Genomic DNA, 18,446 nt, shown 5'->3' with positions numbered 1-18,446 from the left:
TAGTTGTTTTTATTAGCTTGTAAAGAGGTAGAAAAGACTACAGGAACCAGCCGGGGGAAAAAATGCTTAGCAATCATAGACTTGCATCAAAAAGCTCATTTTGTATATCAATAGTTAGGTTATGGTTGCTAGCCCCCAAAATTATTCTTTCTCAAAATCTCATTTAAAATTTCTCAAAGATTAAACTAATTCCCTATCTTCTCTTGGAGAATTGCTCCGTACCAACTTTATATTTCGCATTATCATTCTAGTTAATGTGTTACCTCTCTTAGATATCAAGTATTTGCCTTTAGCTGTACTGCCTCTCATCACAACTGGAGAGTCAGTAGTAGAAGTGTGAAATTTTTAAAAGTCTCCTGAGATATGGAAGGTATTACTGTGAGGTTGATGATTATTTTAGTGTTGTGTGTGAGGTTTTGAGCCTAAAACAAATGCATACTTTTTTCTCAAGAGAGATTTTTAAGAGTATCCCAATTATAAAGGTGTCAGGCATGTGTGTTACCAGCTCTATTACTTGCTGGCTACTTGACTCCAAGCAAGTTACTTAACAGCATACCTCAAATTCCTCGTCTGTAAAATGAGGATAATCATTGGACTTATCTCACAGGATTGTTGTGAGCATTAAAAGAAAGAATTGTAGCACAGTGTAAGCAGATAGTAACTAGTTGATTGTTATTACCCTTACTTTTCTACATTTTCTACCTTGTAATATTTTTCTGGACTGGGGTTTGCTTCTCCATTAGGTTCAGAGCATTATTCGCTCCCAAACCAGCATGGGAATGCGTCACAGAGATCGTTCTACAACTGGTAACACCCTCAAGTCTGGCTTGTGTTCAGCCCTCACAACCTACTTTTTTGGAGCTGATCTTAAGGGGAAGCTGACAATCAAAAACTTCCTTGAATTTCAGCGTAAACTGCAGCACGATGTTCTGAAGCTGGAGGTAGGTATTTCTTGCACTTCAGGACGCTGTCCATCATGTACCCACGAGGAGCCTCTGGGCTGGGAGGGGCCTGCACTATAGGTGTTCTTTTTATCTTCCTCTAACCATGAGAACTGATTGGTTTGAACCTTATCAGTGATCTGCAGCCTGACAGCAAGTAGGAAATAATATGATTCTAGGACTGAAAGCCCAAGAAGTCTAAATTGAAAATCTTAGTTGTCTCTGGATGCTCAGCTTGAGGAAACAGAAATTCAGGACTCACAGCAGTTCTCAACCTGAGCATGTATGCTTATTGTGTAAAAGGCACCAGGGGATGAAAGCAGGGAGGATAATAAGGAGCTCTTTCTATGAAAGTTTACAAAGGTAATAACAGCTGGAAACACAAAAGGTCAGAAATAAAGATACATGTACTCAGAGTTACAAAGGTGTCATGCTGGGTTTGAGGATTTACTTTTGCACTTAAAGTTTAGACTGTCATGGTATTCAGTTCCTGGACACAACTCTGTAAGAGTTTATTACCTTTTTCTGTGCCTATATTTGTTGAATTAAGTACTTTTAGATTAGTTGGCTAATGAGACTATTCGGTTCAAAACATGCATTAAATGCCTTTTGTATGCATTTTTGTTTGAGGACAAAAAAATGAAGTCTCTGATTTCCTCAGATTTGAAAAAATTCCCTTATGCTGGTGTTTCTCCACCCCCTTTTTTGGGTTAACATATGCCCTGCTTTTAATGTTATTTGAAATTTTGAAACATTAAATACTGTGACTAAAAACACAAAAAAGTATTGGAGAAAAGTGCTGCTTTGTTTTTAAACTCTGAATATTACTTCTCTATCTGCTCTCCCATCTTTCCCCCGAGATTCTAATATACTACTCCCACCTCTTCCACCCACTTACCTCAGTTGAGACAGTTTAAAAAATCCTAACTGAATTCCTATTATTGATCAGAACAGTATTTAATATTCATTCTCTAGAAGAGAAGCAGAAGAATAGATCATACTAAAAATCAGATCTAACTTTAGAATGTGCTTTCACACTGTTTTTTTGGAAATAGAATAATTAATATTTAAGGAATGTACCTTAAAATAACAAAGTAATGGTTCTCCGCGATTCAGCCTCCTTCAAGAGTCTCTTGTAGCCCCTGTAATACTTGGTAAGTATTTATTTATTTTATATATAGTGCAGGGGGCACAAAACTTTACCTCTATCCTCCTGGGGTCTCCACCTGGGCCTGAGTCTTAAATTAATGTAAGACAGATTAACAAGAGAAAAGTATACAGATTTTTACACATACATGAGAATCCCTGTAAAAAAAATGAAGACCTAAAGAAGTGGCTCAGGCTAAATGTTTATATACTAAGTTGAGCAGAGAGAAGCAACTTAGCTTTATGAAGTTTGCATTCTTATCACCAGAAAAAGGGAGTCAAAGTCAAGAGATATCTGTACAAACAGATTTTGTTAAAATAATTCTTATCTTCCTTTAGTCCCCCATATGTTTTAGTTACTTATCCACAGTTGCCTTTCTTTGTTTCCTGCTGGTGTAAGGAGGACATTTTTCACATGGGAGTTTTACATCCTGCTTTCAGGAACCCAACTGTTTTTGTGTAAGAGTTCCTATGTACTAGGATTCTAGACATATGCCTTGGCCCCTTGTATGCATACCTGAAATGGTCTTCTTTGGAAACATTATAACATAATTTGGGGATGCGAAATTATTTAACTTATTAAGTATATAATTACAACTTAGCATGGAGTATACATCCATAAAATATAGTTAGAAGATAAAGCACAAGTCAGAATGGCAGTTTTAACAAACTTTAAACAACAGTACAGGGTCATCAGAATATGGAGTAGATGCCGGCTTTACCACAGTCTAGCCTGACACTCATTCTTGGACACATGACAGAGTCTCAAGAGACAGAGCATGGACCTTGTCTTTTATCCTGAGATGCTGGAGAGCTTAAAGCCCATTAACGTACCATGTAGATTGCCAATGAAATAGAATCTTATAAAGCAGATTAGGGATTAGGGATTTCATACATGTGTACCCGCATGTAGACTACACCCAAATGCTGAAGAAAAGAGATCTAAAAGACAGTTATATCTAAAATATTTACTCCAGAAAGCTGTCTTCTATTTGACACTGACTTGAATTATCTGTAGTCTTTGGGCCAAGACATACCAAAACTGTTTCTGTTTGACAATCCATAATCCCTCATGTAAGGGAAAAAACAGACTTTTGTAAAAGAACCCAGCCTACCACATAATAAAAATCCTATTTATTACATAAAAATGTTTCCTAATCTTAAGTCCGTTCTTTCCATTTAATGGCACAAGATCAGTGAATGAATAACCCCCATATTTAAAATTTCATGGATCAGTACTGTGTCTTCCTAACTAGATGTATATCTTTGAAGAGGTATGAATAGTAGAAAGAGCAAAGGTTCTGGTATACTCATAATGAGACCTTGGTTAAAATTTTATTTCTACCACTTACTGGCTGTCTGTGATGAGTTATTTATTCTCTCAAAGCCTAGATTCTCCTTGGTACAACATAGTGGTGGTTAAGTGAGATGGTGTTTCTTATCGGCTGAATTGTGTCCATCCCTCCCCACCCCTACACCAGAGTTTCTGTATTGAATCCCCAAACCCAATTTGGAGAGATCCAACCAGTCCATTCTGAAGGAGATCAGCCCTGGGATTTCTTTGGAAGGAATGATGCTAAAGCTGAGACTCCAGTACTTTGGCCACCTCATGCGAAGAGTTGACTCATTGGAAAAGACTCTGATGCTGGGAGGGATTGTGGGCAGGAGGAGAAGGGGACGCCAGAGGATGAGATGGCTGGATGGCATCACTGACTCAATGGACGTGAGTTTGGGTGAACTCCGGGAGTTTGTGATGGACAGGGAGGCCTGGCGTGCTGCGATTCATGGGGTCGCAAAGAGTCAGACATGACTGAGCGACTGATCTGATCTGATCTATCTGATGATTAAGTTAAAATGAGGCTATTAAGGTGAGCCTTAATCCTGTCTTACTGGTAACCTTGTAAGGATGGAAATTTGGAAAGAGACACAGACACACCAGGGGTGAACTTACACAGAGGGACAACTGTGTAAAGAGACAGCAAGAGGACAGTCAACTGAAACTAAGGAGAGAGGCTTCAGAGGAAAGCAACTCAGCCTATACCTTGATCTTGGACTTCCAGCCTCCAGAACTGTGAAAAAATTAATTTCTGCTGTTTGTCACCCAGTTGGTAGTCTGTTATGGCAGCCCCACTGAACTAACACAGTGATGTGTGCCTGAAACACTTGGCATGTACCATGCCTTTAATAGTTATCCTTCCACCTTCTTTTATATACCCTCTACCCTTCAGTATATCAATTGGCACATAGTAGACACCTAAACAGATCATCCCAGACGAATGACCGAAAATCCTTACTTTCATTTTGAAATAGTTTTCTGATAAAACATCTGGAAAATAGAAGCAAATTTTGTTTTTATGAAACACTTTTAATTTTAGTTTTTGAAGTTTAGATAATTTCTCCCCTCACTGAATATGAAATATAATATCATCACAGCCAAGAGGAAAATAGAAATGATTAACATTATCTTAACTTTCACATGGGTTTTATAAGTTCCATCATTTTATTTATCTCTTACCAGTTTTATTTCATTGCTTACTAATCTTCTTTAAAATTTTAGATCAAGGAAATTTATACCTCCATTTAGTTACTTCTGTCTTTTTCTCACCACAGTAGCTTTGAGAGTGAAGACAACACGATTTATCTGTCAAATTTAATTTCCACACGGGTCAGGGAAGGGAAAAAGTCCATGAACAAAATCTATCGAATGCCTGCTATCAGCCAGACAATGTGTAGATATTACATGCCTTCTTTATTTTAATCATCACCAACCCTATTGGATTTGGTGGTATTATACCCGTGTTACAGCTATAGAAACTGAAACTCGAAAAGATAAAAGTTACAGAGGTAGTAAATGGTACAATCAGGATTCCAACTCAGCCTTTCAGACTAAGCTCTTTTCTGTTCATTATCTGATTGTTATTACTTTTAGTCTGAGATAGGTTTTCTGTACATGACTTATTTGGAGCTCTAAAGAAAAAAATGTTCAGAAATTTAGGAACAGAAAAAAAAATAAATTTCCTGAATATTTATAGTTTCCCTTTTTCAACACCATGTTTTTCCAGTTCCTTTGCCCCTCAAATTGAGTCTTATGACTGAAAAGAAATATACCATTCTTTGTGTTTATAAAATACTATGTAAACTACCTATTTAGTTTCTTTTCATAACAGTCATTGACTTGTTAGATTTTTTGTGTTTTAATGCTCTTAACTCTGGTCATATTTGTTTTTTTATACCCTTTGTCTTTATTTGGGAACTCAGAAAACATGGATTTAAAAGAATGACTTTAGAATGCCCAGTTTTATAAGAAAAGATGAGTTAGTAATGGTGAAATGCCTTTTGTGTTTAAGGCTATTGGGAAAAGCAGTTATAATGACTTGGGATAAAATTATGAACTATTTAATTAAATACTTCACTTTTCATATGCATATAAAAGCCACATATACATGCATTTTAATAAATCATAGTGGCTTAATATCAAAAATGCACAGTTTTTAAAAATATCTCCTTTGAAGTTATTAAAAATTCCATCTAAGTCTACCAAGAACTATTGAGCTGAGTTCCTTGGAGACAGGTGCCAAGTCTAATTTCAGTTAATATATTCATTGATTTCTTGAGGACTGCAGCAAGTAGGATGTCAGTCAAAAATGAAAGGTAATAGAGAACTCTTTGAAAGATTATGATTAATTTTAATTTGGGGGGAGGAGAAAAAGGAGCTGTCATTATGTCAAAGAAAAGTAAAAACTAATTTATACAAGGAAGAAGGCAACTTCAGAATACACAAGAGGCAAACTGAAAGAGTATCATCTAACAGATTTCCAATTTGTAACATCTTTTTATAAGTTTTGGGGTTCACATGCTTATTGCATTACCAACCAGATTATCACATTTTAAAATGGAATGAGTATCAGTTATCTGAAGGCAAATTATGTATAATTCAAAGGGTAACAATGACTGTCTCATATTCCCAGTCTTCAAGAAAAAAAATATTGGTGTTAACTAGATTTGTTCAATCAGAAAGAAAGATAACAAGGTGACATAAAAATCTATGCTAATTATTCTCATCTGCCATTAAGAGTAGAACAAAAAAATGAGGGTTAATTTAATTTAAATTGTAAGGAACTTAATATTAAAGAATTCCAGAATCACCTATCCTTTACATCATCAAGCTGACATCCTTGTACTCATCTCTTTAAAGCACTAAAGTAGAATTAAATCTTTCTTGCCTCAGTGGAAGACCATATTAAAAGACAAACCTCAGCTCTTTTCTTGGCCAAAAGATTGTTGGAAAGGAGACCAGAAGGCAACCAAACATTTTCCGGAACTAGAACACTCTTGGCAAAGCAAATTTCTTTTTATCTTAATAGTCTGTTTTGGGCTTTTTTCCTCCTGGGAAACTGATTCTTATTATGTAAACTTAAAAATGAGAATTGACTTTGATTTAACTAAATCTAAGAAACAAAATGAGGTATGTTTGTTGGTTTTTTTCTTCTTTTTTTTAGTTTTATTCTTCTATTTTTGCCTCTACAAAGCAGAATGTAGATAGTAATAAATCTACTGTTTCTTATTTCATCCTTAGATGTTGTCAACTTGAATTTTCCAAAAATCATTAAAAGAGTTATTAGAGAGTACTTGATTCTTTTACAGATTTGTAACTTTAGGGAACGAAGTGTATGTTTAAAGGCTTAAAAAACAAAGGAACAAAAAAAACCTTTAACCTTGTTATTAAGATAACAGTCCGCACTATAAAAAATCTAGTTATATTTGGTTATGATAATAAAATTTTTTACCAGTTTATCTTTTGTAAAAAATTTGAAGTTTATAGCCAGCATAAACTGCTTTATGCTTATAAAACTCTGTTGAGAAAAGGCCTTTAGCAAGCATTATTTCCCCAAGTGTTTAAAAAAAAAGGAATCTATTCTTTCACCATATAAAATACTTTTATTTCATGCTTTTTTGTTTATTTTTATGCTTTACTTTACTTATTTTTAATATCTAGATACCTACCAATCCTATAAGAATTAACAAATTGGGTAGGTAACATGAAATAATCATTACTTTAAAATATAGATCCAGGATAGATCACATCCTGGGCCATAAATCTAGCCTTGGTAAATTCAAAAAAATTGAAATCCTCTCAAGCATCTTTTCTGATCACAATGTGATAAGATTATATGTCAACTACAGGGAAAAAACTATTAAAAATACAAATATATGGAGGCTAAACAACACACATCTGAATAACCAACAAATCACAGAAGAAATCAAAATATGCATAGAAATGAATGAAAATGAAAACACAACAACCAAAAACCTATGGGATTCGGTAAAAGCAGTGCTAAGGGGAAGGGTCATAGCAATACAAGCCTACCTCAAGAAACAGGAGAGAAATCACATAAATAACCTAACTCTACACCTAAAGCAATTGGAAAAGGAAGAAATGAAAAACCCCAGGGTGAGTAGAAGGAAAGAAATCTCAAAAATTAGGGCAGAAATAAATGCAAAAGAAACAAGAGACCGTAGCAAAAATCAACAAAGCTAACAGCTGGTTCTTTGAGAAAATAAATAAAATAGACACAGCATTAGCCAGACTCATCAAGAAACAAAGGGAGAAGAATCAAATCAACAAAATTAGAAATGAAAATGGGGAAATCATAACAGACAACACAGAAATACGAAGGATCATAAGAGACTACTATCAGCAACTATATACCAATAAAGTGGACAACTTGAAAGAAATGGACAAATTCTTAGAAAAGTATAACTTTCCAAAACTGAACCAGGAAGAAGTAAAATCTTAACAGACCCATCACAAACACAGAAATCAAAACCATAATCAGAAATCTTCCAATAAACAAAACCCAGGACCAGATGGCTTCACAGCTGAATTCTACCAAAAATTTAGAGAAGAGCTAACACCTATCCTACTCAAACTCTTCCAGGAAATTGCAGAGGAAGGTAAACTTCCAAACTCATTCTGAGGCCACCATCACCCTAATACCAAAACCAGACAAAGATGACACAAAAAGAGAAAACTACAGGCCAATATCACTGATGAACATAGATGCAAAAATCCTTAACAAAATTCTTGCAAACAGAATCCAACAACATATTAAAAAGATCATACATCATGACGAAGTGGGCTTTATCCCAGGGATGCAAGGATTCTTCAGTATTCACAAATCAATCAATGTGATACACCACATTAACAAATTAAAAGATAAAAACCCTATGATTATCTCAATAGATGCTGAGAAAGCCTTTGACAAAATTCAACATCCATTTATGATAAAAACCCTCCAGAAAGCAGGTATAGGAGGAACATACCTCAACATAATAAAAGCCATATATGATAAACCCACAACAAACATTATCCTCAGTGGTGAAAAATTGAAAGCATTTCCCCTAAAGTCAGGAATAAGACAAGGATGCCCACTCTCACCACTACTATTCAACATAGTTTTGGAAGTTTTGGCCACAGCAATCAGAGCAGAAAAATAAAAGGAATCCAAATTGGAAAAGAAGAAGTAAAACTCTCACTGTTTGCAGATGACATGATCCTCTACATAGAAAATCCTAAATACTCCACCAGAAAATGACTAGAGCAAATCAATGAATACAGTAAAGTTGCAGGATATAAAATTAACATGCAGAAATCCCTTGCATTCCTATGAGAAAACAGAGAAATTAAGGAAACAATTCCATTCACCATTGCAACGAAAAGAATAAAATACTTAGGAATAAATCTACCTAAAGAAACAAAAGACCTATATATAGAAAACTATAAAACACTGATGAAAGAAATCAGAGATGACACAAATAGATGAAGAAATGTACCATATTCATGGATCGGAAGAATCAATATAGTGAAAATGAGTATACTACCCAAAGCAATCTATAGATTCAACGCAATCCCTATCAAGCTACAAATGGTATTTTTCAGAGAATTAAAACAAATAATTTCACAATTTGTATGGAATTACAAAAAACCTTGAATAGCCAAAGCAATCTTGAGAAAGAAGAATGGAACTGGAGGAATCAACCTGCCTGACTTCAGGCTCTACTACAAAGCCACAGTCATCAAGACAGTATGGTACTGGCACAAAGACAGAAATAGATCAGTGGAACAAAATAGAAAGCCCAGAGATAAATCCACACACATCCAGGACATGGAAGCAACCTAGATGTTAATTGGCAGACAAATGGATAAGAAAGCTGTGGTACATATACATAATTGAATATTACTCAGCTATTAAAAAGAATACATTTGAATCAGTTCTGATGTGGTGAGTGAAACTGGAGCCTATTATACAGAGCGAAGTAAGTCAGAAAGAAAAATACCAATATAGTATATTAACACATGTATATGGAATTTAGAAAGATGGTAACGATGACCCTATATGCGAGACAGCAAAAGAGACACAGATGTAAAGAACAGACTGTTGAACTCTGTGGGAGAAGGCAAGAGTGGGATGATTTGAGAGAATAGCATTGAAACATGTATAATATCATGTGAACTAGATCACCAGTCCAGGTTCAATGGGATGGGGAGGGAGGTGGGAGGGAGGATCAGGATAGGGAACACATCCTGAATGTATGGCAAAAACCACCACAATATTGTAAAGTAATTAGCCTCCAATTAAAATTTTTAAAATAGAAATGTATAAAAATGATAGAATAAAAATTTAAGGGCCCACAATAATTCTTTATAAGTCAGTCACTCATGACTTGATGTCAACACTTTTTAAAGCTCATTCTGTCTTCTTTCTGTAGCATATTGTGAGGTAGGTCCAAAGTCTTGCACTGATGAAACCAAGTTAACTCTCAGGGTAAGTTAGTTTAATAAGAAAATACGTAAAACCTAAAGCCAAACTCTGATTTAGTTTCTTGCAATTCCCTTTACACCCTATAGCTCAAGTTTGCTGTCATTTGCTGCTTGTAGGTAGAATCAGATGGAAAGTCTATCCATGGTAGAATGTCTATGGTGATACAGAGTTCCTTTAATGTAAATGTAACCTGAATTAATTATTCTATAAAAATTACATAAAAGAGTGCTTATTGTTTCATATTTTTTGGAGAATGAAAGGAAAGTTTGAAACTTTGGTGCTTAAACATATATGATCTAGGCATTATTTTTTAAAGATATTAATTAGTATTTCTGAATCTGACATTTCAGATTGATCATTAAAGTGCAGAAAACTTAGAGATTAATTTTTTTTAATTTGCAGATAGCATTGTAATTCCAAAGTCAATATGTTAGTGATACCTCTTATCATACTTGGCAATCACCAGGATTTTCTTGTCATCACATATCTTTAATTCACATTCTAAGTTAACTAAACTGGCCACAAGAAAAAAAGGGCCTCATAAATCATGAAAATTTGATTTTTCTCTGGTGGAAATTTTTCCTCACTCTTATCATTCAAATAGTCTTATTAACCATTTTTTTTAGTAGAACACAGACACTTCTCAATTTATGAATGAGCTGTGTACCAGTGTGTTAAAAGTTCATAGGTCAACTCTTTGGAAATCAGAATGCAGTGATAATTTCTTTAGTCTTACACACAGATCAGATCAGATCAGATCAGTCGCTCAGTCGTGTCTGACTCTTTGCAACCCCATGAATCGCAGCACACCAGGCCTCCCTGTCCATCACCAACTCCCAGAGTTCACTGAGACTCACGTCCATTGAGTCAGCAAGCCATCCAGCCATCTCATCCTCTGTCGTCCCCTTCTCCTCCTGCCCCCAATCCCTACCAGCATCAGAGTCTTTTCCAATGAGTCAACTCTTCGCATGAGGTGACCAAAGTACTGGAGTCTCAGCATTAGCATCATTCCTTCCAAAGAAAACCCCAGGGCTGATCTCCTTCAGAATGGACTGGTTGGCTCTCCTTGCAGTCCAAGGGACTCTCAAGAGTCTTCTCCAACACCACAGTTCAAAAGCATCAATTCTTCAGCACTCAGCCCTCTTCACAGTCCAACTCTCACATCCATACATGACCACAGGAAAAACCATAGCCTTGACCAGACAAACCTTTGTTGGCAAAGTAATGTCTCTGCTTTTGAATCTGCTATCTAGGTTGGTCATAACTTTCCTTCCAAGGAGTAAGCGTCTTTTAATTTCATGGCTGCAGTCACCATCTATAGTGATTTTGGAGCCCCCAAAAATAAAGTCTGACACTGTTTCCCCATCTATTTCCCATGAAGTGATGGGACCAGATGCCATGATCTTCGTTTTCTGAATGTTGAGCTTTAAGCCAACTTTTTCACTCTCCTCTTTCACTTTCATCAAGAGGCTTTTGAGTTCCTCTTCACTTTCTGCCATAAGAGTGGTGTCATCTGCATATCTGAGGTTATTGATATTTCTCCCGGCAATCTTGATTCCAGCTTGTGTTTCTTGCCGTCCAGCGTTTCTCATGATGTACTCTGCATAGAAGTTAAATAAACAGGGTGATAATATACAGCCTTGACATACTCCTTTTCCTATTTGGAACCAGTCTGTTGTTCCATGTCCAGTTCTAACCGTTGCTTCCTGACCTGCATACAGATTTCTCAAGAGGCAGATCAGGTGGTCTCGTATTCCCATCTCTTTCAGAATTTTCCACAGTTTATTGTGATCCACACAGTCAAAGGCTTTGGCATAGTCAGTAAAGCAGAAATAGATGCTTTTCTGGAACTCTCTTGCTTTTTCCATGATCCAGCGGATGTTGGCAATTTGATCTCTGGTTCCTCTGCCTTTTCTAAAACCAGCTTGAACATCAGGAAGTTCACGGTTCACATATTGCTGAAGCCTGGCTTGGAGAATTTTAAGCATTATTTACTAGCATGTGAGATGAGTGCAATTGTGCAGTAGTTTGAGCATTCTTTGGCATTGCCTTTCTTTGGGATTGGAATGAAAACTGACCTTTTCCAGTCCTGTGGCCACTGCTGAGTTTTGCAAATTTGCTGGCATATTGAGTGCAGCACTTTCACAGCATCATCTTTCAGGATTTGGAATAGCTCAACTGGAATTCTGTCATCTCCACTAGCTTTGTTCGTAGTGATGCTTTCTAAGGCTCACTTGACTTCACATTCTAAGATGTCTGGCTGTAGGTTAGTGATCACACCATCATGATTATCTGGGTCGTGAAGATCTTTTTTGTAGAGTTCTTCTGTGTATTCTTGCCACCTCTTCTTAATATCTTCTGCACACAGCAGAATGCTTAATATGCAATATAGTTGAATGTGATACAGTAAAATGGAAAGTAGTATAAAAGATCATTGTGAATGTTTAATCAGTAGCTACTCTCCTAGCTATAACAGTCTGTTGTAGAAGTATCAAATGTTTTAACAAAAAATTGAGTATATATTACATAACAAAAATACTAGCCAACATATCTCTTGAGTTCACTGGAAGTCAAGCACTATTGTGGAAGCCTTATTACATTATTTTCATTTAATCTTCACAATACTATTTGATTGGCATTATAATTATCCACATTTAACAAATGAGAACGCGAAGAACCAAAGAAGTTAAGTAATTTACACAAGGTCCCTAACATGATAAAGGAGGAGCTGATATTTGATTCTAGACAGTCTACCTCTACAGTCTGCTCTTTTTTTAAATTGAAGTATATGTAATTTACAATGATCTATTAGTTTCACGTCTACAGAAGTGATTAAATTATACATATATATATATTCTTTCCCATATTTTCCATTATATCTTATGGTAAGATATTAAGTATAGTTCCCAGTGCTGTACACTAGCTCCTTGCTGTTTACCTATTTTATATATACTAGTGTGTATATGTTAATCCCACACTCCTAATTTATCTTCCCTCCTCTGCCTCTAACTATCCCCTTTGGTAACCATAAGTTTGTGTTCTATATCTGAGTCTGTTTCTGTCTTAGAAATAAGCGCATTTGTATCATTTTCTTAGATTTACATATAAGTGATAAGACCGGGAGCTGACTGTGGCTCAGAAAATGAACTCCTTATTGCCAAACTCAACCACTAGATCATTCAGGTATGACCTAAATCAAATCCCTTATGATTATACAGTGAAAGTGAGAAATAGATTTAAGGGACTAGATCTGATAGAGTGCCTGATGAACTACGGACGGAGGGAGGTTCGTGACATTGTACAGGAGACAGGGATCAAAACCATCCTCTTGGAAAACATGCAAAAAAGCAAAATGGCTGTCTGGGGGGGCCTTACAAATAGCTGTGAAAAGAAGAGAAGTGAAAAGCAAAGGAAAAGGAAAGGTATAAGCATCTGAATGCAGAGTTCCAAAGAATAGCAAGGAGAGATAAGAAAGCCTTCCTCAGCAATCAGTGCAAAGAAATAGAGGAAAACAACAGAATGGGAAACACTAGCGATGTATTCAAGAAAATTAGAGATACCAAGGGAACATTTCATGCAAAGATGGGCTCAATAAAGGACAGAAATGGTATGGACCTAACAGAAGCAGAAGATATTAAGAAGAGATGGCAAGAATACACAGAAGAACTATACAAAAAAGATCTTGAAGACCCAGATAATCACGATGGTGTGATCACTCACCTAGAGCCAGACATCCTGGAATGTGAAGTCAAGTGGACCTTAGGAAGCATGACTACAAACACAGCTAGTGGACGTGATGGAATTCCAGTTGAGCTATTTTAAATCCTGAAAGATGATGCTGTGAAAGTGCTGCACTCAATATGCCAGCAAATTTGCAAAACTCAGCAGTGGCCACAGGACTGGAAAAGGTCAGTTTTCATTCCAATCCCAAAGAAAGGCAATGCCAAAGAATGCTCAAACTACCGCACAATTGTACTCATCTCACATGCTAGTAAAGTAATGCTCAAAATTCTCCAAGCCAGGCTTCAGCAATATGTGAACCGTGAACTTCTTGATGTTCAAGCTGGTTTTAGAAAAGGCAGAGGAACCAGAGATCAAGTTGCCAACATCCACTGGATCATGGAAAAAGCAAGAGAGTTCCAGAAAAAAACCTATTTTTTCTTTATTGACTATGCCAAAGTCTTTGACTGTGTGGATCACAATAAACTGTGGAAAATTCTGAAAGAGATGGGAATACCAGATCACCTGATCTGCCTCTTAAGAAACCTATATGCAGGTCAGGAAGCAACAGTTAGAACTGGACATGGTACAACAGAGTGGTTCCAAATAGGAAAAGGAGTACATCAGGGCTGTATATTGTCCCCCTGCTTATTTAACTCATATGCAGAGTACATCATGAGAAACGCTGGGCTAGAAGAAGCACAAGCTGGAATCAAGATTGCCAGGAGAAATATCAATAACCTCCGATATGCAGATGACACCACCCTTATGGCAGAAAGTGAAGAGGAACTCAAAAACCTATTGATGAAAGTGAAAGAAGAGAGTGAAAAAGTTGGCTTAAAGCTCAACATTCAGAAAACGAAGATCATGGCATCTGGTCCCATCACTTCATGGCAAATAGATGGGGAAACGGTGGAAACAGTGTCAGACTTTATTTTTGGGGGCTCCAAAGTCACTGCAGATGGTGATTAAAGCCATGAAATTAAAAGACACTTACTCCTTGGAAGGAAAGTTATGACCAACCTAGAAAGCATATTAAACATCAGAGACATTACTTTGCCAACAGTGGTCCATGTAGTCAAACCACAGTCAGACTACTGTGGTTTTTCCAAACTGTATAGATGTGAGAGTTGGACTGTAAAGAAAGCTGAGCACTGAAGAATTGATGCTTTTGAACTGCAATGTTGGAAAAGACTCTTCAGAGTCCCTTGGACTGCAAGCAGCTCCAATCAGTCAATTCTCAAGTAAATCAGTCCTGAATATTCATTGGAAGGACTGATGTTGAAGCTGAAACCCCAATACTTTGGACACCTGATGGGAAGAACTGACTTATTTGAAAAGACCCTAATCCTGGGAAAGATTGCAGGCAGGAGGAGAAGGGTCCAACAGAGGATGAGATGGTTGGATGGCATCACTGACTCAGTGGACATGTTTGAGTAAGCTCTGGGAGTTGGTGATGGACAGGGAAGCTCAGGGTCAGACACGACAGAGCGACTGAACTGAACTGAACTGATGTTCTGGCTTTTGTAGACAGTGCTGCTGTGAACGTAGGGGTGCATGTATCTTCTTGAGTTAGAGTTTTCTCCCGATAATATATCCAGGAGTAGGATTACAGGGTCATAAGGTAATTTTCTTTTTAATTTTTAAGGATTCTCCATACTAATTTCCATAGGTCAGTTCAGTCACTCAGTCATGTTCAACTCTTTGCAACCCCATGAACTGCAACATGCCAGGCCTCCCTGTCCATCACCAACTCCCAGAGTCTACACAAACCAATGTCCTTTGAGTCATTGATGCCATCGAACCATCTCATCCTCTGTCATCCCCTTCCCCTACTGCCCTCAGTCTTTGCCAGCATCAGGATCTTTTCACATAAGTCAGCTCTTCGCATCAGATGGCCAAAGTATTGGAGTTTCAGCTTCAATATCAGTCCTTGCAACAAACACCCAGGACTGATCTCCTTTAGGATGGACTGGTTGGATCTCCTTGCAGTCCAAGGGACTCTCAAGAGTCTTCTCCAACACCATAGTTCAAAAGCATCAATTCTTCTGTGCTCAGCTTTCTTTATAGTCCAACTCTCATATCCATACATGACTACTGGAAAAAAATAGCTTTGACTAGATGGACCTTTGTTGACAAAGTAGTGGCTCTGCTTTTTAATATGCTCTCTAGGTTGGTCATAACTTTCCTTCCAAGGAGTAAGCGTCTTTTAATTTCATGGCTGCAGTCACCATCTACAGTGATTTTGGAGCCCCCAAAAATAAAGTCTGACACTGTTTCCACTGTTTGCCCAACTGTTTGCCATGAAGTGATGGGACCGGATGCCATGATCTTAGTTTTCTGTATGTTAAGCTTTAAGCCAACTTTTTCACTCTCCTCTTTCACTTTCATCAAGAGGCTCTTCAGTTCTTCACTTTCTGCCATAAGGGTGGTGTCATCTGCATATCTGAGGTTATTGATATTTCTCCCAGCAATCTTGATTCCAGCTTGTGTTTCTTCCAGTCCAGCGTTTCTCATGATGTACTCTGCATATAAGTTAAATAAGCAGGGTGACAATATACAGCCTTTTCCTATTTGGAACCAGTCTGATGTTCCGTGTCCAGTTCCATGACTGTTGCTTCCTAACCTGCATATAGGTTTCTCAAGAGGCACGTCAGGTGGTCTGGTATTCCCATCTCTTTCAGAATTTTCCACAGTTTATTGTGGAAAATTATTGTGATCCATACAGTCAAAGACTTTGGCATAGTCAATAAAGCAGAAATAGATGTTTTTCTGGAACTCTCTTGCTTTTTCGATGATCTAGCAGATGTTGGCAATTTGATCTCTGATTCCTCTGCCTTTTCTAAAACCAGCTTGAACATCTGGAAGTTCATGGTTCACATATTGCTGAAGCCTGGCTTGGAGAATTTTGAGCATTACTTTACTAGTGTGTGATATGAGTGCAATTGTGCGGTAGTTTGAGCATTCTTTGGCATTGCCTTTCTTTGGGATTGGAATGAAAACTGACCTTTTCCAGTCCTGTGGCCACTGCTGAGTTTTGCAAATTTGCTGGCATATTGAGTGCAGCACTTTCACAGCATCATCTTTCAGGATTTAAAATAGCTCAACTGGAATTCCATCACCTCCACTAGCTTTGTTCGTAGTGATCCTTCCTAAGGTCCACTTGACTTCACATTCCAGGATGTCTGGGTCTAGGTGAGTGATCACACCATCGTGATTATCTGGGTCTTCAAGATCTTTTTTGTACAGTTCTTCTCTGTATTCTTACCGCATCTTCTTAATATCTTCTGCTTCTGTTAGGTCCTCACTATTTCTGTCCTTTATTGAGCCCATCTTTGCATGAAATGTTCCCTTGGTATCTCTAATTTTCTTGAAGAGATCTCTAGTCTTTCCCATTCTATTATTTTCCTCTATTTCTTCGCACTGATCACTGAGGAAGGCTTTCTTATCTCTCCTTGCTATTCTTTGAAACTCTGCATTCAGATGTTTATATCTTTCCTTTTCTCCTTTGCTTTTCGCTTCTCTTCTTTTCACAGCTATTTGTAAGGCCTCCTCAGACAGCCATTTTGCTTTTTTGCATTTCTTTTTCTTGGGGATGGTCTTGATCCCTGTCTCCTGTACAGTGTCATGAACCTTCATCCATAGTTCATCAAATCGAGTCCCTTCAGTCTATTTCTCACTTCCACTGTATAATCATAAGTGATTTTATCTAGGTCATACCTGAATGGTCTAGTGGTTTTCCCCACTTTCTTCAATTTAATTCTGAATTTAGCAATAAGGAGTTCATGGTCTGAGCCACAGTCAGCTCCTGGTCTTGTTTTTGCTGACTGTATAGAGCTTCTCCATCTTTGGCTGCAGAGAATATAATCAGTCGGATTTTGGTATTGGCCATCTGTTGATGTCCATGTGTAGAGTCTTCTCTTGTGTTGTTGGAAGAGGGTGTTTACTCTGACAGGTGCATTATCTTGGCAAAACTCTATTAGCCTTTGCCCTGCTTCATAGACTGTAACAATTTACATTCCCACCAACACTGTAGGAACGTACCTTTTTCTCCCTACCCCCTCCAACATTTGTAGACTTCTTAATGATGGCCATTTTGGCTGGTGTGAGATGATACTTCATTGTGGTATTGATTTGTGTTTCTCTTAATAATTAGTGATATTAAGTGTCTTTTCATGTACCTGTTGACCATCTGTATGTCTTCTTTAGAAAAATATCTCTAGGCCTTCTACCCAATTTTAGAGTCTGCACTTAACTACTGATTTACACTAGCTTTCCAGGAGCTGTGCTGAATGCTCAGGATTCAGGTATGAACAAAATACTGTCCCTACTCCCAATAAACTTATAAAAATGAGCTGAATAAACCAGAAATTCTTGCACAGTGTTGTAAGTACAATATTGGAGAGATTTATGTGGTGCAATTAGAGTATAATAGGGGACATGTAAGTCAGTCTGTGAAGTAAAAGAGCAAGGGACCACTCAGGAAGTTTTCCCAGAGATGGCAATATTTGAGTCAGCTTTAACTCTGCAGTTTATTATATCTAAAGAAAGAATTTTTGTCAGCTGTTTGTCCTGGTTGTAGGATAGATGAGAAGAGGCAAGGAAGTGCTGAGTACACTGGGACTGGGGCCAAGAGAGGGGTGACAGAGAAAATGACCTTTCTTACCCCGTTTGTCCCAAATAAGATTTAATGTGTCCCTTAGGTGTTCTCAGGTTGGTAGAGTCTCTGTGCCTTCAAGTCTGGGTCTGCAGAGATTGTTGAGAAGCATATGAAAAGCAGGGGACTGGATAAGAGAAGAGAAGCTTTCTCCAGATT

At 37.4% G+C, this 18,446-nt stretch overlaps 1 protein-coding gene across 3 annotated transcripts in view; it reads left to right on the top strand.

The window, feature by feature from the left end:
- MICU1 (mitochondrial calcium uptake 1) overlaps positions 1 to 18,446 on the top strand; it is a 216,100-nt gene that overhangs the window by 127,002 nt on the left and 70,652 nt on the right. For all 3 annotated transcript variants that reach the window (NM_001075338.1, XM_059882478.1, XM_059882479.1), the window contains 1 exon segment: positions 744 to 941. In NM_001075338.1, coding sequence (NP_001068806.1) covers positions 744 to 941 — 198 coding nt within the window.

This window comes from Bos taurus, chromosome 28, assembly GCF_002263795.3.
Source record: "Bos taurus isolate L1 Dominette 01449 registration number 42190680 breed Hereford chromosome 28, ARS-UCD2.0, whole genome shotgun sequence".
Classification (NCBI taxonomy): Eukaryota; Metazoa; Chordata; class Mammalia; order Artiodactyla; family Bovidae; genus Bos; species Bos taurus.
This window is presented reverse-complemented; position numbering and strand designations above follow the sequence as displayed.